The 25,260-nt window shown below is 37.5% G+C and overlaps 3 protein-coding genes across 9 annotated transcripts in view; 1 reads left to right on the top strand and 2 right to left on the bottom strand.

Annotated features, from left to right (window-relative positions):
* PRKRA (protein activator of interferon induced protein kinase EIF2AK2) overlaps positions 1 to 4,856 on the bottom strand; it is an 18,820-nt gene extending 13,964 nt beyond the window's left edge. The window contains exons 1-3 of one of the 3 annotated variants that reach the window (XM_074338678.2): positions 4,715 to 4,856; positions 4,153 to 4,198; positions 477 to 558 (exon numbers count right to left, since the gene is read on the bottom strand). Coding sequence is in view for 2 of the 3 variants with exons in the window: in XM_088794495.1 (XP_088650621.1) it covers positions 477 to 558; positions 4,029 to 4,269 (323 nt within the window). In the remaining variant the exon portion in view is untranslated. Of the gene's footprint in view, positions 1 to 476; positions 559 to 4,028; positions 4,270 to 4,714 lie in introns of those variants that run through there. The other 2 variants (XM_019739317.3, XM_088794495.1) reach the window with 2 other exon arrangements.
* Positions 4,294 to 14,585, top strand: PJVK (pejvakin). Of its 4 annotated transcripts, none has more exons than XM_074338669.2 (7): positions 4,294 to 4,428; positions 6,925 to 7,170; positions 7,891 to 8,086; positions 8,612 to 8,753; positions 9,837 to 9,954; positions 11,465 to 11,563; positions 11,778 to 14,585. In XM_074338669.2, the coding sequence occupies exons 2-7, from the start codon at positions 6,960 to 6,962 to the stop codon at positions 12,068 to 12,070; spliced, it is 1,059 nt and encodes a 352-aa protein (XP_074194770.1). In that variant the 5' UTR covers positions 4,294 to 4,428; positions 6,925 to 6,959; the 3' UTR covers positions 12,071 to 14,585. The 4 variants fall into 4 exon arrangements, with proteins under 4 accessions (XP_074194770.1, XP_019594875.1, XP_074194771.1 ...); XM_019739316.3 differs by lacking the exon at positions 4,294 to 4,428 and adding an exon at positions 5,022 to 5,672 and having other exon boundaries at positions 6,142 to 7,170; XM_074338670.2 differs by lacking the exon at positions 4,294 to 4,428 and adding an exon at positions 5,022 to 5,672.
* On the bottom strand, positions 14,586 to 24,570 carry FKBP7 (FKBP prolyl isomerase 7). 2 transcript variants are annotated; one of them, XM_019739321.2, is made up of 4 exons: positions 24,259 to 24,570; positions 23,027 to 23,178; positions 17,988 to 18,118; positions 14,586 to 14,907 (listed from the first exon to the last, which is right to left on the bottom strand). In XM_019739321.2, exons 1-4 carry the CDS (start codon positions 24,459 to 24,461, stop codon positions 14,746 to 14,748), a joined length of 648 nt encoding a protein of 215 aa, XP_019594880.2. In that variant the 5' UTR covers positions 24,462 to 24,570; the 3' UTR covers positions 14,586 to 14,745. The 2 variants fall into 2 exon arrangements, with proteins under 2 accessions (XP_019594880.2, XP_019594879.2); XM_019739320.3 differs by having other exon boundaries at positions 17,988 to 18,121; positions 24,259 to 24,567.
* Between the last annotated feature and the right edge of the window lie 690 nt (positions 24,571 to 25,260).

Below are 25,260 nucleotides of genomic sequence, written 5' to 3' on the forward strand. Positions count from 1 at the left end.
TGGAAAGATATGTCAAGAATTAACATCCCACTTAACACCCTCTTATATTTGGTATACATGCTATATATAATAAAAGGAAATCTTTTTGTCTCCTTCCAAATTAGAATTCCTCACAGGGTACTTTCATCGCTAATCTTTTTCCATCTCACACCTTGCTTTCCTCAGTGTGGAAATAATTAAAGTCTTAGTACAGTAAGATATTTGCCAGGCAAACTCTGGTTTTCTCCTGTTGCACGCCATCCAGGAAAAAAACAACACCTAGTTCAAGAGAGCATTCATTTAATACTTCATACTGTATTTCATTTCTTAAGGATACAGTTGTCCTTAATGGATAACAGGCTTCCACAAGGAAATAGAATTTTAGAGCAAATACTAACAACTGTTCACTCTGTTCCACTTGCGAGCATGTTCAAACTTTTAATCTTACCTCTGTCATGATAATTTTGAGCTGCAGAATACAAAGAAATTGAGCTCACCAAATACTTGCATTGGCTTTCAAAATGTTTATGGCAGCCTCTGCAGCTCTATGTTTCGCCAGCTTCTTACTTGTACCTTCACCTGAATTAAGGTTAACAACATAAAAGTATATGCTGTGAAAACTGAGTTTTGCATAGATGTTTTCATAATACAAAACAAAGTCACTACACGTTTTACATATACACACTAGGTAATAAAAACATACATATAACATACAGTTACACACTAAAACATTAACGACATGAAATACATTAAAAAAAATCATGACTTTTCAAGTTCTCTGTATTTAATTCTAGGCATATCTGTATAAAAAAATCGACATCATGTCTACATTATGTCTACTTATTACATAAAATGGTAAAAAAGTAGGCTGTCACACCTGAAGAAATGCAATTTAGTATTTTACTCTTCCCCTATTCACAGGGAGAAATTCTTCTGTGGCAAGAAGTTTCCTTTAAGGGAGCCACCTACACTGAAAGATGCACAGTTTTATTCTAACCGCTTGTCCTAGACTGGATTAAACCCCTCGACTGGCAAAGCAGTTGTGGCTACATGTTAGGTTTAGTAAGGGAAGGCTTATATAGGAAGGGAGAGCTTACATTACGCGTCTTCTATACAATCTGTATCCTTACATGGGTAGCTAATGGAGAGACAAGGAATAGTCCTGACTAATCACTGAGAGCAACGCCAAATTTCAGTAAGCAATCACACCTAGTAAATGGTAAATTCAGTCTTTTTCCTTCTGTGTTCAAACTAAGTGTTGAGAACCCCTCGAAAGTGGTATCAGAATGCTCACGTCCATTCCTCTGGTGTAGAGGAAACAAAGGGGACCTTTCAAGTGTGATCCTCAAGTGTTAGAGGACACAAAACCGTACTCATTTATCCGCTAACACAGGTATTAGGGATAGAGTGGAGAACTAAACAAGAGTCCCTGCCCTTAAAGGGCAGAGTCCCTGCCCTTAGGATTTTGTCTATAAATAGGCCTTTGAAATGTGGAGTGGTATGTGTAATGACAGGCTCAAGTGCAGCCTGTAGGGGAGTATACAAATGGGGCAGCTCGCCTACTCTTGGTAAGGATTCGGAGAGGTTTCATGAAGGAAGAGGTAACTAAATGAAGATCTGAAAGATCAGTAAAAGCTAGTAATGTGAAGAAAGCTGGGGGTTAGGAAGAACATTCTAGGCAAAGAAAAGAACACCAGCAAAGGCTCAAAGGTAACACAGAGCACGGAGTTCTTAAGAGCCCCAAGTGGTTGCGCACCGGAAGAGGTTGAGGGAAGGAATTTTGAGATAAAGGGCTAGAGAGTTGGAGGGTAGGGAGAGAGGTCAGAGAACAGTGTCCTAAATTTGTCTTATCAAACTTGAATGCGCATAGGAATTGCCTGTAAATTTTGTTAAAACACATACTGTGATCCATTATGTCTGGGATAGAGCCTGATATTCTGCATTTCCATCAAGTGTCCAGGTGATATTAATGCTGCTGCTGATCACATTTTGAGCAGCAAGGTTGTAAGTCGTGTATTTATCTGTACTTATGCAGAAGGTTATGGGGAAACCACTGAATGAATTTTAAGAAGCGGAAGTACATGAACAGATTTGAATGCCACAAAGAACACTCTGGTGGTCGTGTAGGGAATGGGCATCACAGGACTAAAAGCTGAAAGAACAGCTACATGACTGTAGCTATAATCCAAGTGGAAGATGACAGTGGCCCAAACAGAAGACAAGAGAAGCAGACAGATTCAAGAGATATTTAGGAAGTAAGATTTGGAACAGACTGGACAAGAGGCAGAGGGAGAGGAAGGAGTCAAGAAGATGAGACCCAAATTTCTACTATGAGCAAATGGATACTGGTGGTGCCTTTACTGAGCTTGGGAAAGCAGGGGAAATTGATTTGAGAGAGAAGATGGATTCAGTTTGAGTCAACGAGACTGAGGTGTCTTTGGGTCATCCAAGCAAAGATGTCCAGCAAATAAAGGCTGATACACTGTTCTGCACCTGGGCCCAGGCTAAAGACAGAGATTTCAGAATTATCAGCCTTTAGATAGTATTTGAAGCTGTGGAGGCAGGTAAGCTTGTACAGGAAGATGGGGCAGTGCAGTGTGAGCAGAGTAGGGGCCGAGGCAGAATGGTTGCCATAGGTTGTCAATCTCTGGTCTGTAAAACATTGAAGGGTAAAAGGCTAGTTTTTCTTGAATTTTCACTGAATATTTAAAAATAGACCAGCTAGGGGCGGCCAGATGGCTCAGTTGGTTAGAGCGCAAGCTCTGAACAAAAGGGTTGCCGGTTCGATTCCCACATGGGCCAGTGAGCTGTGCCCTCCACAACTAGATTGAAGACAACAAGCTGCCGCTGAGCTTCCAGAGGGACAGTCCGTTAGAATGGAAGCTCTGAATAACAAGGTTGCCAGTTCAATTCCCACATGGGATGGTGAGCTGCACCCCCTGTAACGAAAGATTGAAAACAGTGCCTGGACTTGGAGCTGAGCTGTGCCCTCCACAACTAGACTGAAGGACAATGACTTGGAACTGATGGGCCCTGGAGAAACACACTGTTCCCCAATATAAATTTATTAAAAATAAAAATAGACCAGTTAAAGCAGTAATGCAATGTTGATTCTATGGTTCATATAGGGAATCTTCCAACTAGCACTTCCAATCCATTTGCCTCACACAAACAAACAAAAAAAACTTCAAAATTTTCTGTAAGTGGCTTCAATGAAAATAGCAAACTCCAGATTTTCAGGGATACAAACAAATGATGCCTTCAGATTGCCAGATGGTGGAACTTCAGTATTCCTGCTGAATTTTTTTGACATTCTTCCAAATTAAATTTAGCATTCAATATTTTTTGTTAGAAATTACATAGATACCTAAGAAATAAAATGTCTACATTTACAAATGGGGTTTAATTATCAAACTCACAGACCATAACAAGGTGAATCTGAATTCTGAAACTTCGTTACTGTGATGTTGGGCATGTCACTTATAATCTCTCTGAACATGTCATCTATAAAAATGGAGGTAATGGCTTATTAAAATACCTGTCTAGTGTCAGGAAATAGAAGCTGCTATGCAATATAGTGTATTCAAGCTTTTTGCCTTCCTCATTTTGCTTGGATACAGAATTGGGTGTGGTATAATGGGTCCAAAGCAGCAAAGGAGTCCATACACAAAGAAGAGAGGCTCAGAAAATTCTGGGGTCATGCCTCCTAGCATCTACTATAATCTATGAAACTATAAAACTTGACAGCACCTACTGATCCAGCTATGGCTGCTTCAAGAATCTTTCCTGCTTCTCCCTAATTCTTGGAAAAACCCTAGGAGGATCCCAGGATATGTTAATGAGCTTCTCTTGGTATCTGGGCATGAGAAAACTAGGGAGAAAATCAGATGAAGTTGGAAAGTCCCAATAACCTGAGATGAGGTCTCAGTTTCAAGAACCTGTTCCTCATAGCTGTCTGTAGTAAAAAGGACACTTTTCTAAACTGATAAGTAATGCCAAATCTTGACAGCCAACCTGCATGGTCCACAAGGTTAACTGTGCATACAGACCTGTGCAGGTTATGTCACCAACGGTTACTCTGAAGGTGAAAGTGGGCGCGTGTATTTGCACATCGGATCTTTCACATTCATAAACCGGGATGTTCTTAGTCTTCATGCCGTATTCGTGTAATACCTGAATCGGTGTTTTCCCAGGCTTAGCTGTAATCATCTTCCCCAAACTGCAAAAACCAGAACAAGGTGTACTATGCATATCAAAACCGGGAGGGAAGCAGAAGCATACAGAGACCATTTCTGACCGCCTCCAACGGTGACGCGAGAAAGCGCCGAAGCTCCCAGCGGCCAGGACCAGAGCTGGCGAGGCGCACCATCTCCCGGACCCGCAGCGGCCGGCATGAGGCACACGCTGGCAGGATTGAGGGAGGTCTTTAAGGAGGTAACTTGAATGCAGGTAGGACGAATTCGTAGACTAACAGAAGTGCTGCAACCTCTCATGACTAAACCCACAAACCCCATTTCCCAAGAGGCCGCGTGTCATCTCCGCCCACCCCGCCTGCCACCCCAGGACGCAAGAGGGGCGGGGCCAGACCGCAGACCCCAGCCTGCGCACCGCGGGTCTGCCCGCAGCCTCCCAGGCGGGCCTCACCAGAAAGGGGCTTTACCCAGAATGCCGCTCGGGAGCCGCTCCCCCGCCCCCGCCCCTCGCTCGGCTCGGCCCGGAATACTCCGGCGCTGACCTGAAGGTCCCGCTGTCCTCGTGCTCCAGCGGCAGGGCCGCGGTGCGATCCCTGCTCTGGGACATGGCGAGAAGGGACGGCTCGACGGCGGAAGAAGAGCAGTGCGGAGTGACGTTCTCGCTCCCCGGGTCCGCCGGTCCCGGAGAGGAGCACTCCAGCGCCACCGCCACCGCCCTCTCCCCTCCGATTCTCCCTTTCCAGCCCCCCTTATCCGCCCAGCTTACGTCCCTCTGGCAAAAGGGACGGGCGGCGGCGGGGGCGGAGGCGGAGCCTCCGTGCGGCAGCTCGGGCCGGGGCTCCCGGCTACGCCCCCTCGCTATCCTGGCTACCTGCCTGTCTCCCTGCCCGGCCCCGCCCACTGGCACCCGGAGTCCTCGGCGCCTGGCCCCGCCCCTCTCCCTCCAGACCCCGCCCCTTCTCCCCGCCCTGGCTTTCCTCTGCTTCAGCGGGTTCCCAGCTTGTGGCCTCCGTGTTTCTCGGCATCCTGTTCTCCCGCCTGGTCGAAGCCGCAATTGTGTCTTTAAAAGGAGGCCGTTTCCTTCCTGGAGAGGAGGCTTGTCGGGCGGGAAGGCTCACAGAGTCTGTGGGGCCCGAAGCCCAGTCTTTTTTGGGCCGGAGGAAAGGATGAGGGCTGCGTCACTTTAAGAGAAAGATTTCAGAATTCCAAATGCAAAATTTATAGAGTGCATCCCCCGCCTGGCCGGGAAGCTTGAGACTCGCGGTGTTTCAGCTCCTGAGGGCTGCGATGGGCTTTTCCGGCCTCTGAGACCTGCCCTTAAGAGCTCGCAGGGACATTGGGCTACACCCCTCCTCTACCGCCCGGTGGGCTCCATTGTCTTCTAGACTTTCATCGCTAAGTGAACGCTGGGTGCGCAGATCCCAGCTAGGCCTGTTACGTGTAAACTACGGCTTTTCAATGGGCCGGATTCCTATTAAATGCTGTTTCTGCACACCTATGGTATTGGTTGTAATCGGGTTTGCTTGGGATGTGTCACCTTTGGTGGGGGGGTCGGACAGCGAAATTAGATGTCCAGTGGCTTCTCTAGGGGTTTGCTAGCCACTTGCAGAAATGACTCTGTGTGCCTTCTCGGTGTTCTAGAAGATTGCTTTTCATAATCCTATTCGCACCGAGAGACAGTATTCAAAACTGTTCTTTGGGGTTGCATGCGAGCCCGGGTTATTTGATTGCAGAATTTAAAAAAATGTCCAGAATCTAATCAAATTGGTTTACATTATTTGAGGCTTGAATTACGCCTATTCTTTCTTCCCCAACCCCCTCTTTATAGTATGAGTTACTATCCACTAATGTTATTTGTTTTGAGTAATTTGTGAGCACCACATAGCCTCTATTTCAAAACACAACATCCGCATAACTGTGGCAATACAATATTTCAGCCCTCAGATTTGTTTCTAAAATGTATTTTTAGCCACAAAATTCCTTTAAAACAAGCCAAAATCTTTAAAGTTGGAGTAACTGGAATGAGAAGGATGAAACAAAAAGGAAATAAATGAAGCAGGATCCTCTTTCAAAGAGATGTCTTTGTGCCAGCTTCAGAGTAAGAAACCCATACATCTGAGTTTATACAGTAATTATATGTAATGTGGCTTCCATTTAGTATTTTATAAAGATCTGCATACAATTGTTTGCTTATAGTCTGTGAATTTACTTTTTATATTAATCACTTCATTTTGTAAGCGTACAAGGAAAATGAATGGAATGCCCAAATAATAAGCTGTATGCCATCAGGATTCAAAGCAGCACTTTTCTGTTGCCAAAATTGGCATACTAGACAAGGAATTCCCTTTGGACTAGGTCCTCTGTAGCTGGTGCCCAGCGGTAATGTCAGTGTCTAAACTGCATAGTTTTTCCCATAAGGCTGTATGTGTCCCTCAAAAACTGGCAAGCCACTACTAACCTTCACCCTCATTAAGGACATTGGTAGTATTTTAAAATTACTAGTTTCTGGGTGTATTTTAGTGCTGTAGACTGCAATTCCAAATTAGACTTACTTTTAGTATATCATTTTACACTGTTGATCTATAATTCAACACCTGAGCACACCAAGGGAGGCAGTGTTGTGAACTGTGCTCTGTAAACTACTTGGTGAAACCGTGCTTTGTAGTTCTAATATATATAATTGTATTAAAAATCCAGCAAGGCTTACTTTTGTGCCTGATTTTCTTTGACAATATGGATTTTTTTATCCGAGGGTTGCAGTTGATCGCCTTTTGATACCATATTAATATGTTTGTTGCTGCTACCAAGAGCTTTGTCAAGCAAGTTGGAGATGGAGGGAGATTAGTTCCAGTACCAAGCCTCAGTGAGGCTGACAAATACCAACCTCTAAGTCTGGTGGTAAAAAAGAAACGATGCTTTCTGTTTCCCAGATATAAATTTACCTCGACACCTTTTACATTGAAAGATATTCTTCTAGGAGACAGAGAAATTTCAGCTGGTAAGTTTTAGTGTCTGTTTGGGTCTGCTCATTCAGCTATATTATTTGTAATCTAAACATAGATCATATATACTGCTTATGTTCATAATTACACATTTTCATTGATAAAAGCAACTTTTATTGCTATGGCAGTAATAACATGATTAACAGTGCTTAAAGTTTATAATAGTATCAAGTCTCATTGCTCAAATAATTTTCAAGCCTATTTTATAAGATTATTGTATAATTTTATTTCAATTATTTTATAAATTGTTTTAACCAGATCAATTTAGAATATGACATAATAATATATTTCTTCACCTAAAAAATGGGGCTATTATTTCATCTTACTTATCTCACAAGGTCAAATGAGATAAGAGTAATTTGTATTTTTTATGATTCAGTTATTACAGTTGGTAAACTGAAATATATTAAATATATTACAGGCCAGATTAGAAAATAAATTGACATTTTGACAAATTATTTCTTACCAACACTTGTTTTTCTTTGAACAACCCAGGAGATCTTGATGCTTCAGAAGTTCTGTAGAATTTGAGTTCATTTAAGTACTCTATTTCTTCTTGTCTAATTAATTGAATTGCTATTTTTAATCTTGGTTTGAAACATTGCCTTTCTCAACATTTGGGTCATTGAGCCTTAAATAATTCATGTGTTACTATATGTAATCTAAATTAGACAAATTCGACACATTTGAAAAATATTAATTTCCTTTTTTAAAAGGTGTTTCATCTTATCAGTTACTGAATTATGAGGATGAATCAGATGTTTCACTCTATGGAAGACGAGGCAACCATATTGTGAATGATGTTGGGATTAATGTTACTGGATCAGATTCTGTGGCAGTAAAAGCATCATTTGGTGTAGTAACCAAACATGAAGTGGAAGTATCAACATTACTCAAGGAAATTACTACACGGTCAGTATAATAATTCTTACTATACTTCAGTGTTTTCATTAAATATTTTAATTATATAAACTTCATTATAAAAAATGATTAAAACACTCAGGTTATATTTTACTATTGTAATTTATTTGTTTGAAATAATACAAATTAGTAATATACCCTAACTTTGGACAAGGGTAGATATCCAAAATCATTTGGTTCAAAAAGAATTTTTAATTGTGCCACAAAATTGCTTTGGACCTGCACATATTTGCAAAATTATTAGATTAAAAGAATTCAGGAATCTGCTTGCAACAAGTGTGCTAAGAGAGCCGCTCCAGTAGACACCTATAGTAAGCACGTCTTAAGAAAATAGAAAGGAGAGGCAAATTATTCAATTTCTTTTGCACATACTTCCTGACTTGTATTAAGCCTGTCTTGATTTACTTTTAGTTAAGGTGGACCATGGATGAGAAACACATGATAGCGAAAAATGTACTGGATTATATGTAATCAGATGTTACAGAGTCTTGTGAATATCTCTCTTGTTTATTTTAGAAAAATTAATTTTGACCACAGCTTGATACGTCAGGCAAGGAGCAGCAGAAAGGCAGTCTTGTGCGTGGTCATGGAAAGCATTCGAACCACACGACAGTGCTCACTGTCTGTACACGCTGGAATTCGTGGGGAAGCCATGCGGGTAAAACCACACTCATTAGGCTTCTCTTGCTAAAAAGCTGCAATGGGAATTTTCAAAAATTTCTAATGAGACTTATGCATTTTGTCAAATGTTGAGATTAAATAGCTGCAATGGTATATATAGGATATTGCACAGTAATGTTTTGTTTTAGAATATGAAAAAAATTGAAGAAAATTTGGATTCTAAACATGTGTAATATAATGCAAACAAAACTCTAATCCTCGTGAAATAACATGCATACTGCAGTCCCTCCTATTACTACTTAAATGCTGTTTTGAGAATAAAAATTAGATGCTTATGTTGAATTCTTTAATGTTATTTTTAAGCGATGTAGTTGATACTTGAATTTTTAAAAACTGAATTTACATTTTTATATTAATTTTTTCTAAAATAATATTGTCAATGGCTGAACATGCTTCATTCAATGTTAAATCTTTTTTAAAATCTTGAAAGTAATTTGTGTGTAATCATTAGTTCAATTACAATATTTGTCCTTGTCATTCACATAATAATGATGCATAATAATGACTTGATTGGTTTCATTAAAATCAACTTTTAGAAAGATGGGGTTCAATGATAATCTTTTCAAGTCTTTGCAAATAAAGGTTCTGTTCATTTAGCAGCCCACCAAATTAACATTGGATCATTTGGGCAGGTACTGAAACATTTACTTGTTGGTGATTGCTTTGCAAAGCTGCTGAAAGCGCTGGAGACTTTGGAACAGTAGATAGGGTAGGCTAAAAAAAAGCTGTAGCGCTTAAATGCAGTTGGTTTGCAATTGAAAGAAAAGGTTTTCTATACCAGAGAGCATTACTGTTGTGGTAGCACTAATCATTGGCTCTAATATCGGAGTAAGTGAGAAAGTGGTGAGTGGTATTTACTAATATAGGTCATGAGTTCCCATTGGACCATTTGGACCTGTGCTATAAAGTTTATTTCAATTAGGATCATTCTTTAGTTGGAGAGGTGTTTTTCGTTTTTTGGGGGGGTAGGATTGTAGGATGTTTTGTTTCTCCAAAAAGCTATCATTTCATGTTATGATCCTTAATAATGTTATATAATTTATTTATTTATTTAATATAGTTTCATTTTATGGATGAACAGAATTCCAGGGGAAGGGACAAAGCTATTGTTTTTCCAGCACACACAACCATAGCTTTCAGTGTTTTCGAACTCTTCATTTACTTGGATGGTGCTTTTGGTGAGTGAATGATTTTCATGAAACACTGAATTGATTATATTTTAAAGAAGAATTTAATAGGAATCTCTCTCTCTCTTTCTCTCTCTCTCATTATAGAATAATGATGCTCTCAGAGCACTATCAATCTTATGCTTGGGTGAAATAGCTGGGAAAGATCCTCCAGTCCCTACTACCCAATACCTCTTTCCGGCTTCTTGGTAGAGGCTATAGGCTCCCCACCACCCCACTTAAAATTATAGATAAGAGCTAAAACGCAATCCACTGACAAAGCATTCCTTGACTTACGTGGGGAGATAATAAACGACCTTCTAATTGGTAATTTTTCATGATGGCAAATAGAGGAGGAAGTAGACAGTAAGATGCCTTAAAGTGTCAGGATGCCCAAACTAGGCTACCTGAAGATAACTTTTCTTCAGTTTTACCTGTCATAGATCCAGCTTTCCCCTCAACTTGCCCTAAAAAATAACTTTAAAAGTACAAGTACTTCCCCTAAAATTATCATCTTATATAATACCCCAGGGCAACTCCCTTTAGATTTCTACATTTCACAGGTCTTTAAGATTAGGAGGCTAGACAGCTCAAGTCTAAGTGTAGCCTAAAGGAAGAGGCAAGCAAGCCCCCTAGCCATGGTAATTTATAAACAATTTTAGACCAGTTTTTGTTTGTTTCTGCAGTTCTTTGGGAGGGGGAAATAGGGAGTCCAGAAACAAAACAAAACATGAAAATTAAATTCTATTTGGGATACTTTAGGTGTAGGTTTTTACAATTATATTATTAGGAGGAGTACAAACAGATAGAACTGTTATATCTATCAGAATTTTAAATTTGCTTATACTTTAGCCTTACTTACACTTTTAGGAATTTATCCTACAGATATACATATGTGAAATTTTATGGGTATAAGGATATTCAGTTTGTAATAGCAAGAGATTGGAGCTAACCTTACAATCTATTGTCAGCAACTAGTTAAGTCATGTTGCATCCATAGACTACTATGAAGCCATTAAGATTCAAGAATGAGGTAGCACTATACATCCTGACATGGATTAATCTCTTAAGAAATAGTTGAAAGAAATGTGTGAAGTATGTAACTTTTTGAGCCTGAAGAAGATATGTGTGTGTGTATACTCACACACACATATATATATATATATATATATATATATATATATATATATATATATATACACACACACATATATATGTATATACATATACATATATATATGTCTTTTATGCATGTAAAATATGTGGAATATTTCTGGAGGTATGCTCAAGAAACTTAACAGTGGTTACCTCTGGGGTGGAAAACTGAGGCTGGGGTCAATGTAAACTAGACTTGTCACTTTTTGTACTCTGAATTTTGTACCATATGAATGTTGCCTTTCTAAAAACATATAAAATTTAACTTAAAAAATACAATGTCAGGTACCAGAATTCATCAACCACAGTCACATCAACTGTAAAAATATGAGTTCAAGTCATAATATCTTCTACATTTTTTTTATAGACCTTTGTGTCACTTCAGTGACAAAAGGAGGATTTGAAAGGGAAGAAACAGCAACGTTTGCAGCACTCTACAGATTGAGAAATATACTATTTGAAAGAAGTATGTCCATTGAAGAGTATTTCAAATGTATTTTTTTCTCTTCTCGGATGAACACCTGAGGTCGTCTATTCAGTAATTATGTCTGTTAAAGATGAATTTAAATTTAAAAGCCAAATCATTTCATGACTGATGGTTTAGATTTATGTATTTATGAATACAGTTATATGATTTTTGTCTGTCTTCTGAACACATTTCTCTGTTTTTGTCCTTTTAGATAGAAGAGTGATGGACGTCATTTCTCGTTCACAGCTTTACTTAGATGATCTTTTTTCTGACTACTATGACAAACCTTTCAGCATGACTGATATTTCACTCAAAGAAGGGACTCATATCCGAGTTAACTTACTTAATCACAACATTCCAAAAGGACCTTGCATACTCTGTGGAATGGGGAACTTAAAAAGGGAGACGGTTTATGGGTGCTTTCAGTGCTCTGTCGATGGGCAAAAGTACGTGAGACTTCATGCAGTTCCTTGTTTTGACATTTGGCACAAGAGAATGAAATAAAATGAAAAATATATGTACCTTGCTGGTATTTTAGGTGCAACAGTGCCACGCAACTTTCCAAAATTATCTAGGTCCCCTTTGATGGACGATGGCAAATTAAAAAGGGAGAGGAAAGAGAAATTAACCTGTCTAATTATAATGTTCCCCATCTATAAAGTGGAGATGGTAATAGTGTCTACCTCATAAATTGCTGTGAAGATTAATAATATTTTTATATTAAAAAGGTTTAAATATAATATTCAGAATATAGATGTTCCTTCATAAAATCTGCCAGTTGCTTTTGAAGTATTTTTGGGATTTAGTCTATCATTTTAGATAACTTTTTATATAGAGATTTATCTAAATATCAATTTTATTTTTAATTGGCTTTTTTAGTTCAACATTTTAAGGATGAAAAGTGTGTCTTTATGGTGCTTCAACTATTGCCCTAGGTCTGGTAAAATGAGAAAAACATGTTAATAATTTAATGTAATCCTAAATGTTTAATTGCAGTATCAAATTAAAAGCACACTGAGCTCAGTGTGGGGTTTTGTGTACACAGTTAACAGGGTGACTAACAGTAATGGGCTGCCATTCTGTGATGTACATATGCTCACTAGTTTTGGCTTTATAAAAGTCACTACTGTCATTTTAAAGTGAAGGCATCTAGGGCATGTTTATTTCTCTTCTTTGGAAATGTTTAAAACATTTAACACACTTAGTTCTGAGAGACCTTTTCACCTACTTTGTACGAGATCTGAAATTTTTCATACACAACCTAAATTACTAATTTACTGTATACCCTTATTAAAATAATTGCAAAATTCTAGAACTCAAAGTTTGTAATTATAGCATTCATTACTAGGTATGTGCCTCAGAAGGCATAACACAATAGAGTAAATCCGAAATACTTGTATATTATATGCATGGAGAATGATTAAAATTTTACTTTTTAACTGTTTAAATAAGATTAGAGTTTGAGCAAATCTCCCTATTCATTTAACATTATCTATAATTTTTAAAAAAGTGTTTAAAAGCACTTTGTGCTTTTGAAAACAATGAAACAGAATGCGACATTCTGTCCCATGAAAACAATGGTACAGAAAGGTTAGAATTATAAAGAGTTTGTATAATCTGATAATTTCCATATATATCTTCTCTGTCACTGTATTTTTGTTTTGGTCAGAGTATATGATTTAAATGCAAATATGAGTATACTGATCAAAAAGTGTCTAGTGACTTTTTGTATGTAGATAAAAGAAAATAGGGACAGTTTCCAAACCAAAACACAATATTGAGTTATCAGCTTAGCTTGCTTTAACTGAGCAGGTTTTCCTGAGAAAAGTAAAGGAATGAAAGAGTTGATTGAGAAAGTGAGAAGTTATAAAATTGGGTAGAGGAATGAAGAGATAGTGAGAAGAAAGAAAAGATAGTGAAAGTTTTGGTTTTATGAAGTGTCAAACTCGGTGCTATGCATGTGCGTGATATCCACTAATTAATTGGTGGTTATTGTGTTAAACCCTACACTTTTAAATAACAGAATTTCTGGCAGTGTATTTAGAAGTATAAGATGAACAAAAAACAATGGTTTGGAAAGAACAAGTTTCAGAAAATGGAAAAAGCTTTGTTTTGAACTCACCTGTTGTGAATAGAGCTGTTTACTACCTGACTGTACTTTCCTACATATGTAGGAGACAAAACCTTATGTGTTCCAATACATATGTGCCCTTTCTTTGGCACCAACGTGATCTCCTACTTCATATTCTCAACAAGTTGTACCATGTCATGATTTGACCATGACACAAAATTACCATGGCACTATGTATCCTCATTTAATATCTTTATGTGTAAAATAAATTCTACACATTTATCAAAAATTTAATAGCATACCGGTTTTAATGCTCATTCACGATTAATAACAAGAACATTGTGAAATAGTGACATAGGATAGAGATGCCTAGAGAAAAGGAACTGGAAACTAAGAAATACCATGGCATCAATTTAAAATAAAGACAAAAAGTTAGGGATGGTAGAGAAGGAAGGCCTACGAGAAGGAAGAGAACGAAGACTCAGAGCAGCGTTATGTCTGCTATAAGATAAGTGGCCCAGTCTTTTGTCTGATCAAATATCTTTAAATATTCCCCAGTGGAACAAATACCTAGGACCAGAAGCTTGAACCAAAAAGTATAGAGAACCTCAAAAAGTGTTGAGGCTCTGTGGAACAATTATTCAACTTATATTTTCCTGTATGCTACTATATCCTACTATCCATAATACTATGAAATGTACAAACATTGAAACATTAATTCCTGGGTCCCTGTTGAATATTTTAAAAATATAGGGCATTTTCACATTTAAAATATTAAAAAATGGATAGCTATTCTATCTTTAAGATTAGAGTTGGGAAGAGCTTGTAGAGTTTGACATAGGTGTCCTCCTATTTCCTGAAGGGGGAAATCACCCACTGGGACACAGAGATTGATTTCATGGGGCTGCAATGCATGTTCACAGAATAAAGCAATAGGAAACATAGTCATACCTTGCACAATAGTCTCACATTTATTCCAAAATTACATGTATTGAGGGGATTAAAATATGTTCTCAAGGGGAAAAAATAGAAAATACAACTTGGAGAAAAGTGACTTTGTTTTATAAAGTACAGTAAGTAACTAAGAAAATTTAGCAATAAAAATATGCTATAGTTCATCATGTTGATATACGTTGTATTCCTTGGAAGAAATAAAGCCATCACCATCATGGTCATTCTTCTTAAAAATATCTTCTAAAACTGCATTCTGATATGACTTGTCACGTGGCTTCTCATCTTTTTCATATTCCCTTTTCAGGTAATGATCTATCTAAAGGGCCAAAATAATATTTCATTAATAAAAAGATGTCACAATAAATTTCTAGTAACTTTGAGGAAATGTTTACACAAAGAAATTCATGTCTAAGATTGCTTATAATAAGTGACACAAAAATTTTAAAAGCTATTTGAGGTTTTAATTTTTGAAGCAATTTTCTGAAGAGAAACAGATCTTCAAATTAGCTTCCCCTGAGATTATAGATGGTTAGTGGTATATACTCAATTATCATCTGAATTGAATTTTGTTGGAACTAAATGCTTTCCAATAATCTACACTGTCCACATTATCAGAGGAAATTCACTCTCAATGATTTTCATTAGTGAGTAAAATCCAAATTGGTGTTTCTATCATGTCTAAAATTAATAAATATGTTGTGTAATCAATAAAACCCAACCACAGGTTTTGAAACAAAATTGAATTTTCTTAATTTTTCTCTGCTTCTATAGCTCTCCCTAAAATCTACAAATGATGACAATCTCTCTAATAATGACAAATAAAGAACAGGTATTCTGAAGTATTCCCTTTTCTCTATATAATACGGCATTTCTCTAAGCAAAAACACATTATAAACATTGCCTAATGTGGTAGCTCTAGCAACCACATTAGGCAACTACTAAGCACTTGAGATGTGGCTATACCAAACTGAGATATGTTACACTAAGGGTAAAATACACAACAAATTTTTAAGACAATAAAAAAAGCATCTCATTGGCAATTTTTATGTTGATTTAATGTTGAAATGGTCATATTTTAGATATATTGAGTTAAACAAAACATAGTATTGAAATTAATTTCACCTGTTTGTTTTTACTTTTTAAAAGATGTGGCTACTAAAAAATTTAAAATTATATATGTCATGCAATTATATTTTCATGGAAAGAGCTAATATACACATATATAATAACTAAATAAATCAATGCACAATAATCTGGAGATAATGTCCACCAAGGCTGGGCATTTTAGAGGTGACAGTATTTTTGAAGGCTAAAGTTGAACCCAGGGAGGTTTTCAGCAATACATATCCAAAACTCAATCCATTGCTAGTAGACTTTATTTTAGAATGGTTAATGGATCTTAATGAAGGATATATCCACTATTCTCAAATGAGACTTTTGTCCTATATGAGAGAGATGCATTTTTTATTTCCAATTGAGACTTTGTAATCCTATGTAGGTGTAAAGAATTTTAAATAGCTTCAAATATTCCTCAGTTTCTAAGTAAGCAAATATATTTTCATAACCAATACTGCTGACTTTCAAAATTTACTTTTCTAGTACACGATAGTGAAGAGGTAAAAAAAGGCAGTAAGAGTATGACCTTAATTTTGCTGGCAATAGGGTCCACATGATTTCCACTTTGTCATTTAATAAAATTCTGTAATTATCCTTCCTGTGCCCTTAATTATACTGAAGAAATAACTGACTAAATCTTTGTGATGATGAAGGTACGTAGTTACTTTTAGATCGTGTTTCAAATCCAGGCTTTGCCATGTATTGGGTGTGTGCTCTTGGACAAATAATTTAACCTCTCTGAACCTGTTTTATCATCTGTAAAAGGAAGGAAATAGAATCTACATTGTACGATTGATGTGAGGATTAGTCATGTTACGGCTGTCAATAAAAGACAGCTATTGTTATGATTCAAGCATATGAAAATCATTCTTATAAATCTAGTGGTAATTTAGCTGATGCCTGAGAAACATCTGGGCAAATTGTAGCTAAGCATGTCACTATTTTGCACTTCCTCTATTTTTATTTTCCAGAAAAGAACCGATGATCCCCTAAGGTCTATTGAGGAGTATTCATACTGCAGAATGCGCCTGTGGTGTGCAACTGATATTGAATGGTTTGTGTGCACAGGCTGAGCTCTTGAGTGAATTCATCGGTAGCTGCTGTTCATTCTAAAAAGGGTGATAAGGCGTCCACTGGGGACAGTTTGCCACCGCTCTAATTGCTGCTCTTAAGGAACAGGGGATGTTCCCCTTCTCTTATCCCTCTTCCCTCGTTGACCAACCAAAGAGCTTCAGAGGAACCCCTTACTAATATCTTGCAGAAGGAAGGGGAGGGATTAGGGTGGGGAAAAGATTGGAGAGGGAGAGAAAAAGAAAGGGTCTTACTTTTATCACTCGAATCAATGATCTAGTTGCCTTTTACTATTTGCTTAGGTGGGAAGAATTATGTATGTTAAACTGCCTCCAGTCAGAGGGGAGACAACTAACTGGGTTACTCAGTTTACACAAAAAGAGTATAGTCAGTGGGACTAAGTAAGGCACCAGATTTCAACAAAACAAACATTAGCCCTGAAACATGCATGATGGAAATTCTCTGAAAGAGGCATTGTTAAGAGCACAGTAGTGGAGCTAGATTGCCAAGGTTCCAATCTGGTTTTGTCACTTAGAGCTGTGTGACCTTCAGGTAGTTACTTAACCTGTCTGGGTGTCATTTGCTCCTTCTATAAAATGGGGATGATGAAACAGTGTCTATCTCATAAATTGCCATGGAGATTAAGTGAGGTCATACATTAATGGGTTTATAATTGTACTGGTACTGAGAAAGTGTGGGAAAAACTGACCTATTCTTCTAAGATCTGCATTAATCCCTCAGTTCATATTAAGACTAACTGGGATGCAGAAGCTAGGTACCTGAACTCCCCACTCCTGCTTACCAACTTTCCAGTCCACACAATTCAAATCCTTGCTAACTCTTTTCGTAATCTCATGTAATCCTCACAATCCTACGAGGTGGGAATCATTTGCCCTGCTACAAATTCCTCCAGTGCTGCTTGAAAGAGATCTGCTCCTGTAGTCTAGATAATGGGAACACTCCCTAAAGTTTAGTTTGGTATTTTAATGACCGTCTTGCAGAAACTAAGTCGAACAGGACAACTCAATTACACTTTTTATATTGAAAAAGCACATTTTCTTCTTGGAGCTTAGATTTTCTTTTATCCAGCTCTATAAAAGCAAAGTAATCATTACATACTAGGTAGAAGTAAAAAATAATAGTTGTAACACATATGTATTTAAATTGTGATAGAAATTAGATTGTACACATGAAGTATGTTTGAATTACCTCAGTTTTAGAGAGTTTCCTGTCATTATCTGTGTCTATCTGTTTAAATGTTTCAATGCTTCGTGGTCCTTTGGTCACAGCATAAAGTTCAATCTCAAAAATCAATGTTGCATCAGGTGGAATCTTGCCTTCTGCTAAAGGTATAAATTTTAATAGTTTAACTTACATGAAAATAATGTTCAAATATTTATTCACAAATAGTCATTTTAGTATTACATTATTTTGTATCTATAAAAACTGCTTTCTAAATACTTTAAAAAATATATTTTTCCATATGTTTTTAAACCAACTCAGTTCTAAGGACCCAGGGGACCATTATTTCCTGATTAAATTAAAGTAAATATAAATCATGTAATTTTTATTAATATACCCATCATTATACAAGAAGAGAGCTGGTGCAGAGAAGAAATGCATGGGCAGAAAAATTTCAAAGCATAGATCAGTAATCTTTTAGAAAATGATTTTTTATAGTTATTTGCCAGCATAAATAAAACAAGTTTATATTGTTCAAATTCAAACTCTTCATAGACATTAAAAAAATAAGTGCAATGACAGAATAAACCAGTAACAATTTTATGAAGAAATTTCTAAACACAATAAAAAATTTTAAGTATTAAGTTGAATAGTTCTTAATGAAATTAACCTATTAACTGAAGTCACAGATGATTTTAGCAATGTATGGGCTATTTCAGATGACCATTTCATAAAAATGACCTGTAGAAAAGACTTGCTAAGATGCAGTGTGTGGCTTGTGTCACTGGTGTATTCCCAGAATCTCACTGATTGCCTGATCTAGTCACTCAAATATTTGTTCACGGAATGATCCCTATCATTTATTTTAAATATGGCTAAGTTTGTTCTTTGAAGGAACCAGTAATTTCTTTAATGAAAAAACAGAGAATTCTTGCTAAAGTGCTTATATAAGGCAAAGAGAAAGGAGCTTGAAAGCCGAAAGAAGTGGATCAGTCATCTCCAAAGCCAGGACGTAGAAAAACCTACGCATGCATCACGTGACTAACGTGACTATCTCAACCAAGGTACCGCGTTTTCCCAAAAGTAAGACCTACCCAGAAAATAAGCCCCAGTTAAGATCTCAGCCAGACGGACGCATTTAGTACGTTATGACGATGTTCCAGAAGAAGAAGACATGACTATATTTGAATAAATGTAGATTGTTGTACATGAAAAAATAAGACATCCCCTGAAAATTAGCCCTACTGGAGCAAAAATTAATATAAGACCCAGTCTTAAATTCGGGGAAACGCGGTACCACATATTACCTGACTTTAGAGTAAAAGAGCTCAAGATTGATTCAATGATCAGTTTTACAAAGCCCATTCCTATTCTGTCCAGTTATGATATCCTTATAACAAAAAACAACTTCTCTCAACAATAATTAAAAACAAATTCAAAACACAAATTCAAATTTCTTAAGAAAAAATATTATAAGTCAACATTTCTGAACAATTCTACTGTAAACATAGAAAATACTGCCAAGTAGGATTTTTCTTACAACAATAATTATAGTATAAAGAAGAGAAAAATATGCATTTTGCTATAGAATTACTGGTATTTAGAGAAGCAGATCAAAGACAGGAGTTAATGTAAAGAATCTATACATACCATAGGTACTGTTAATTAAAGCACTAACAAGTCACATGCATTTCAAGACATGCAGGGGTGCTCTGTGACATGAGGCAAGCACATTGCGCAGAAGAAAGACTTCTTCAAGTACTACCTAAAATAAAGTTATAGTTAATGTTAGCTCTTAATCACAAATTATTTTGAAAAGCTTATTTGATCAAGAAATTGTTAAAGAGTTACGTATGGTCTATACTACAACTTTTAAAATAATCTAATCCAAGCTATTGTAATGCAGGTAAACCAGCTGTTAACTACATTCTAAAGAACACACTTCCGTTTGGGCTTCAGTTTCCTTACAGGTAAAAAGACGGTGTTGATGGTGTTACTAATGAGATTCACTATTTTTATGTTTAGTGGAGACACTTCAAGTTGAATATGAACCACTTTCTAAATTTCAACATCTCTGCAGCAAGAGTTTGGTTTATTAACAGTTTAGGCAGCCTGGGTAGGTCCTTCATCTCCAAGCATAAATTAGTTTACAAAAAGGATAAACTAGTCATTTGCCTTAAGGTAATGGGACACAGGATGAGCACCTCTTGATGAGGGATGTGGGTGATGTAGGCTGATAGGGGAGCAGGTGCTCCAGTGGTAGGCAGATTGTGGAGGCATCTGATGAGACAACACAAAAGAGAAAGGGAAACTCTGAAAATGAGATCAAAGAGGCTGAAAGGCAAGCTTTGCCAGTATCATTTTGCTTAGAATTGGCCTCAACCTATGACAACGTTTTAAGGACAAGTACTGCATTCAATTTACCTTTAATTCTTTCTTTCTCTTTCTCTCTCACTCTCTCTCTCTCTCTCTCTCTCTTCCCCCCGCCCCATTTCCTTAACTAAAAATAGGATCTAGAAATTATTGTTCTGTGGGAGCTATTTTGATGGGACCAAATGATTGGCAAAAAGCATTGAAAATGAAGCTGTAGTTACCTGAAACTGTCTCTTTAGGAGTTTTAAATCTGATTGGGTCTGACTTGTACCACTAACCTCCCTCCAATACAGTTTGGAGCAGTGATCCCCGGCTCTCGATGGGAAAAAAAGGTGAGGGAATCACTACTGGAATGAGTAAAACCAACAGCTTCAAAGAGCGCATGACATTTCATTGAACTATTTGGCAGTTGGTAGATATTGCTGGGAGACAATATCTCGTCGTAGAAAATTAATTTTTAATTACTTTGATTATATACTAAATATTTAAAATAGGTGGAGTTAGCAAGGGCTCTAAATAGAATGAAGTAAAGCTTCTCTATCATCCTCACAAAGCACTAGGAAGCAAGGACTTAATTGAGAACACAAGATGGAAACTGTCTCTCTAATAGACTGCCCATTTTCCCCCCTTCAAACAGGTTCTCTATTCCACTCCACTTTTAATTCTAGTGAGTTTTAAAAATTTAATTTTGAAAAAATTAATACATGCATATGGTGACAAACTTAAACAGTACAAAATATTACAGAGTTAAAAAGGAATTTCCTCATCCCTGACCCTTAGGACCCCTTCGTAGGACTACTGAATGTCATCAGATGGTTACTGAATGTCATCAGATGACTACTGAATGTCATCGAATGACTACTGAATGTCATCGGATGACTCTATCTTTCTAAGTAGAGTCTACATAGATACATGATGTGTATGTGAGATTCCCCCTCTCACATGTAAGCTCATTGAGGATAGGGAATTTTTTCTGCTTTGTACACTGCTTTATGCTCAGTGCCTGGAACAGAGCTTGGCATTGACGTTCAATAAATATTCCTTGCATGAATATGTTCTATCCCACTTTATTTTTAATGTATTACTACACATGGCTTTACTTCATTCTTTTTACTGGCTGCACAGTAATCCATTGCATAGATATATCATGATTTATTTAATTGATTTCCTATTGATGGATACTCAGGTAGTTTCCAGTCTTTTGCTACCAAAAAGTCTGCAATGAATGTGCTTTTATATATAGCTCTGTGCAGCTCCTGCAAATGGAACTACTGGGTCATTTTAAATTTGATAGAAATTTCTAGAGAAGTCGAATAATTTACATCCCCAGCAATAACGCATGAGACTGCTGGTTTTTTCATTCCTTTGCCAACTTTTACATCTTTGCTAATCTGATGGGTGAAAATGGTGTCTCATTTTTGTTTTAATTTCTCTTTCTTTAATTATGAATAAAACTAAGTATTTTCTTAAGTTTACAGGTAATTTGTATATTCTTTTGTTATTGGGCCACTTGTTTATAAACTTGCCCACTTCTAAGGATAAGTCATTTTTATTATTGGTTAGTAAGTCTTCATGTGTTGCAAACATTTTCCCTATTTATGTTTTACCTAGTTTTTCAGATCTCCCTCTAGTATTTTTGAAAATAGATAAGATGTTGAAAGAAGCAGTTCAATTCTTCCATATTTCAAGACTTCTCCTGAACTTGGGTAATAGTGACTGACATCTATTTCAGATGTTCTTTTTACAATGTTCCAGTGCTGTCCTTTTACTCTGAAATTTATTCATATATTCCAGTTTCCTGAGTTTTATGAGTTTGACTTTGATACTGCTTACCGAAGGTATATGCTATAGACATTTATGTTAAAACAAAATACATTATGCTAAAAACAAAAATGGCTAAAGTAGAGCATATAGAATATACATGATCATTATGGGTGTTGCCACTAGGTGGGAGAAAGAACTCTGGCCAGAGATTGTATTCCAACAATGTATTATTATCTTTATATTAATAAGAGGGGACTGCGCGGGACTGGACTAGATACAGCTAAAGTTTATTGTACTTAATAGTTCTGTAATTATTTCTTCTATGATTTTTTATTTTATTTTAACTTTTTTTTAGAGATTCAAAAATGTTTAATTGTGGGAAAATACATGTAACATAAAATTTAACAGTATAATCATCTTAAGTCTACTGTTTAGTAATGTCAAATATATTCACCTTGCTGTGCAACCAATCTCCAGAATGATTTCATCTTGCAAAACTTAAACTCTATACCCATTAAACAACAATTCCCTATTCTACCTCTCCCCAGGTTCTGGCAACCATCCTCTTTCTGTCTCAATGGATTTGGCTATTCTAGGTACCTCGTATAAGTGGACTCATATAGTTGTTTTTTGTGATTAGCTTATTTCACTTAGCATAAAGTATTCAAGGTTCATTAATGTTATAGCATGTGTCACAATGTCCTTCCTTTTTAAGGCTAAATAATATGTCGTTGTATGTAAATACCACATTCATCTGTCGATGGACACTTGGGTTATTTCCACTTTTTGGCTTTTGTGATTAGTGCTGCTATGACCATCGTGTACAAATATCTCTTTGAGAATCTGCTTTCAATTCTTTTGGATACATACCCAAAGTCTATGACTTATTTTTAAATATAATGCAGATTATAAATATTAAAACACCTTACCATAGCCTTTCTTTCCATATGCAAGTGAAGGAGGTATGATCACTTTTCGCTTCTCTCCGGGGCACATCTCCATCATAGCAATATCTAGGCCTTTTATGACTTGCCCGACACCAAGAACAAACCATTTTGGGTGGCCTTCATTTTGGGTCCGGCTATCATGAAAAGCAAAACTTAGGTAAGCCGATTTCAAGAAAAATGAAATCAAACTTTAAAACACAGCTGGGTTCTTAGTTATATTCAAATTGGAGTCCTCTCTAACCTCTTTTCCCATACTAGCACTCATTCTGAAATGGGGTGTTTGGCTCAAACTTAACTTGTAATAGCCAGAACGAGGTATGCTTTGTCCAAAGCTAGTCATTATGAGTCATCTCATTTTCTTTTTGTCATCTTTACAAAAGTATTCAACAGTTAACTTTTAATGGGTCTCCAGCCCTTACCCAGCTGCATGACTTGTCCAAATAATTCATTTAACCTCTCTGGATTTTTTCTAAAAAAATGATGGTACAGGTTTAGCCTCAAAAAGTCATTTGAAACGTATTTAAAATTTGTACATTTTCTTCTCATTAAAGTTCTCTATTTTCTTCTAAATGGAAAGAACTAACTTTCCCCAATCCTATCTTTATAGGGTAATAGCACAAATGAAGAAAAGACATTCTTCTTCTGAGTAATAAGCCATCAATGAAATTAGAGTAGGCAGCGGTGGAATGAGGGGTCAGGTGGGCGCACACAGGTGGGAGGGGTGAGGTGGGAGGACACAGAAGTCACCAGGTAAAGTCACTGTTGTAGTGGCTTCTTGATGCAATTGGAAAGTGGCCCCCAGCCTGTAAATATGATGCTTCTGAAGGCCAGATAAAATCCCTCAAAGTACCCTACTTAATCCTCTGTAAAGAGACTTCAACCCACAGCAAAAGAGTGAGCATCCTTACAGACAGTACCTTGATTTACTTCTGTACGTCCCAAGGGCAGTGGTGGTGGTCAAGGACGTGCGCGGACATATTGTATTTCTGATAATCTCTTGGGCCAACATTTTCAATAATTTAAAACGTAATGTTCAGTTCAATAGGAACTACTGCATCTAATCTGATCCCCCCTTTTATAGGAATAAAAGGCTAAACTCTTACCGTTAAAAATCAAGAACCAATCAACCAACCAACCAACCAATTGAGCTTCTGCTTGGTGGGGGAAGTTTCATGCATCAACTGGACTTGGGAGCTGTTCGCAGCATTTCCTACCTGCAGTAGAATTTCGAGCCGTCTTTAGCCAAGAAGCCGTCGTAATGGGCATTTAGGAGGTCTCCCTTCTTGCTTGTCTTAGAACAGTTTTCTGGACGATACAAAACTTCTATTTTCACTTCCTCTGTGCTCTCCTCTTCCTCCTGAGCGGTAAAAATGCCCCACATGTAAAAGAAAACGATTAATCTGAGTAAGAAATACATGATTCCTGCAGTCGGCCCCAGATGACTACCGCTTTCCCTCCCTCGTGTCACTCGCGCCTGGTGGCTACCCAGAGAGCCGAGTTCCGACGCGTGGCAGGCATTATCTTACGTCACAAAGGGCCGGGGGCCGGGCAGCGCGGGGCCCCGCCCTTTCCTCCAGGCACGCTTAGCCCGGGAGTTTTGCCAGTCCAGGCGGGTGGCATCCCTGTAGTACCAGGTGCTTTGGCTGGCTTTCCTCAGTCACCAAGTCAACCCTGCACACTTGCACCGCGGCTCCTCGCTTAACTGTATATTTTGCAGTCGGGTTCGTCAGGGTTCGGTAGTAATGCTCGCATTTCCTAAAATGAAGCTGGCAAAGGACAAAATAAACAGCCTAGCTAGGGTGGGATGTCAGAGAATAAGGTTGTCATTTCTGGGCGTACAAGTCTTTTCTCAGATTCCTAGAGAACTAGCATTCTCGCGTGTCCTTGAAGCGCCTTCTCGGGGTGAGAGTCATGAATTAAGAGGTTCCAGGGTAAGGCATACACAACCTGACAGCCCCCTGGTAGCGAGTAAACAAAGTTGTGCCAGCTCACGGCTGTTAAAGGAGTTTCCCAACAGCCGACTCAAGCGGGGTGGGAGGCTGGTTTGCATTTCTTTCCCCCACCACTAGGGTCCGCCTTTGATTTAAGGGCCTATAGAAGTGCAGGGGTCGGGGAGAGTTCTTGACAGGGTCCTTTTTCTTGCCAACTCTGCAGGATTTGGTAATTACCCACATTGCACCGAGGAAAAAAATGAGGTACGTTATCCCTGTATCTCC

Source organism: Rhinolophus sinicus, chromosome 17 (genome assembly GCF_057876585.1).
Source record: "Rhinolophus sinicus isolate RSI-liver-muscle chromosome 17, RSI-T2T, whole genome shotgun sequence".
NCBI classification, from domain to species: domain Eukaryota; kingdom Metazoa; phylum Chordata; class Mammalia; order Chiroptera; family Rhinolophidae; genus Rhinolophus; species Rhinolophus sinicus.